The following is a 2,188-nucleotide window of genomic DNA, read 5'->3' as shown; positions in this document are numbered from 1 at the left end:
TCTCTGGACAACGGGCTTAACATCATTAAAAAAAATCTATTTTATGTTGGCAAAAATCAGGACTAATACCTGGAATGTCGGTAGTCTTCCAAGCAAAAGTCCGCTTATGAGCTTTAAGTACGGCCAAAAGAAGTCCTTTCTCTTCACTCAAGAGCGAATAAGAGATCACTACAGGTAAAGAGGATTACCTGCCAAGTAAGCATACTCCAAGTGGGCAGGCAATGGCTTAAGTTCCAGATCAGTAGGGGGTACATCAACAGAATTCGGTACCCTTTAGCTTCCATCAGCAACAACTCTTTCAAAGCTCTCATCTTCTAGAGGTGTCTCATCCAAACTTAGTACCATAACCTCTACAAACAACTCATCATCATCTATATCTCCAGCTCCTAAGCAAGTGAGCTCTTCATCAACCTCAGTCTCCATGAATTCCTCAAATTCCTGATCCAAAGCATCATCAATGACATCTATCCTGAAACAAGACTCATCAGTAGAGTAAGAATGCTTAATAGATCTTTCAACATTGAAAACAATCCTATCCGTACCCACACCCAAATAAATCTCCTTATCTTTCACCCGAATGATAGCATCCGTGGTATTAAGGAATGGCCTACCTAAAATTTGGGGTACCTTAGTATCTTCCTCCATTTCGAGGATCACAAAATCAACAAGAAACACAATATGCCCTACCTGTACAGTCATGTTTTCAGTAATCCCAATGGGATACTGAAAAGAATGGTCAGCTAATCTTATACTCATACGGGTAGGTCTCAAAATTCCGGAAGCCAACTTACTCCAAACCGAGTAAGGCATCAAGTTAATGCTAGCACCTAAATCGGAAAGTGCCTTACAAGTTAAAGAACGAATAGAACAAGTGATAAGGAAACTCCCTGGATCCTCAAGCTTAGGTGGAATCTGTTTGTTCTGCAAGATAGCAGAACACTCAGCATTAAGATAAGCGGCCTTCACCTCATCTATCTTTCCTTTATCCGTCACAAGTTCTTTGATAAACTTTGCATAATTTGGCATTCCCTGGATCAAATCAACTAAAGGAACATTAATGTGAACATTTTTAATCATATTAACAAATTTATCATATTGTTCCTTTAGCTTAGCCTTTCTGAACCGTTGTGAAAATGGAACCTTAGGCTTGTATGGCTTAGCCTCGGGTATCACAGCCGGTTTCGGTGGAGTAACCGGAGTCTTCACAGTCGAACTATCTTCCATCTCAATTTCTTCATCAACTTCATCATGATCACCTGTATCTTGCACATCTGAAACAATAACATTAGGATTAGGAGGAGGGTCATAGGTTCTACTTGTTCTGGTTGTAACGGCGTTTGCTTGCTCCTGACGAACTGGGGGTGGAGTGTACTTCTGACCATTATTCGACCCTTGATTCTGCTTCGGATTCTGCTGAGTGTTACTAGGTAAAGCACCTTGAGGCTTAGTTATAGCAGCCATCCTACTTTCAAGATCCTTGAAGTTGATGCTCTGATTGTTTGCATTCATCTCCACTTTGCCATTGATCCTATCCAACCTCTCACTCAACTCCTTAGTATCCTCTCTTATGTTCTAAATGCTTTGGTTGGTCTCAATCTGATTGCTCATCATTTGCTTCATCATCTTTTCCAACTCGGCATTAGGATCGGAAGTAGGAGTAGAAGAACCTGATCCTTGACTTTGTTGAGTCTCCTGCTGCTGTACCCTGATTCTGATAGTTGTTCCTTTGCCACCTATTACCTGAAAAACGAGTAGTATTAGCAGGAAAAGAAGAGTTATAGGAGTTACTACCTGATGACCGGTTCTGAAAACCGGTGTTTCGCTGAAAACCTCCTTGTTGCTGATTCTGAATGTAGTTTACATCTTCAGGTCCCCGGTTGGGACAATCTTCAGAATAATGTGTATCTCCACAATGATCACATCCATCAGCAAGAACTTTCACATCCCTTTCAAGATAACCAAACCGAGACTCTAGTATCTCGTCAATGACACTAGAGTTGTTACTACCTTTGGCTCTTGCAACTTTACCTTCCTTAGCTCCTCTGATGAATCTACTCTCATTCTTCAAAAACCTCTTATCATCCATAGCTGCATTATCCTTCACCATAGCTTCCAAGATGTCATAAACTTCATTTGGAGTAATCTTGCTGAAACTTCCACCAAAAGCATACCCCATCTCTCTTTTGGA

The 2,188-nt window shown here is 40.9% G+C and overlaps 1 protein-coding gene across 1 annotated transcript; it reads right to left on the bottom strand.

Moving 5' to 3' along the window:
- Positions 1-273: 273 nt before the first annotated feature.
- Positions 274-1,509, bottom strand: LOC122604343. Its single transcript, XM_043777233.1, has 2 exons — positions 1,141-1,509; positions 274-1,029 (listed from the first exon to the last, which is right to left on the bottom strand). Exons 1-2 carry the CDS (start codon positions 1,507-1,509, stop codon positions 274-276), a joined length of 1,125 nt encoding a protein of 374 aa, XP_043633168.1.
- Between the last annotated feature and the right edge of the window lie 679 nt (positions 1,510-2,188).

The sequence above is a fragment of the Erigeron canadensis genome, chromosome 6 (assembly GCF_010389155.1).
Source record: "Erigeron canadensis isolate Cc75 chromosome 6, C_canadensis_v1, whole genome shotgun sequence".
In the NCBI taxonomy this organism is placed as follows: Eukaryota; Viridiplantae; Streptophyta; class Magnoliopsida; order Asterales; family Asteraceae; genus Erigeron; species Erigeron canadensis.
The sequence above is the reverse complement of the archived record's forward strand: the minus strand, read 5'-3'. Positions and strand labels throughout refer to the sequence as shown.

Coding starts and splice junctions, on each gene's coding strand:
- LOC122604343 (XM_043777233.1), bottom strand. CDS start 1,509: ATGAATGCAAACAATCAGAGCATCAACTTCAAGGATCTTGAAAGTAGG. Junction 1,030..1,140: donor CTAAGCCATACAAGCCTAAG/GTTCCATTTTCA, acceptor GATTTGATCCAG/GGAATGCCAAATTATGCAAA.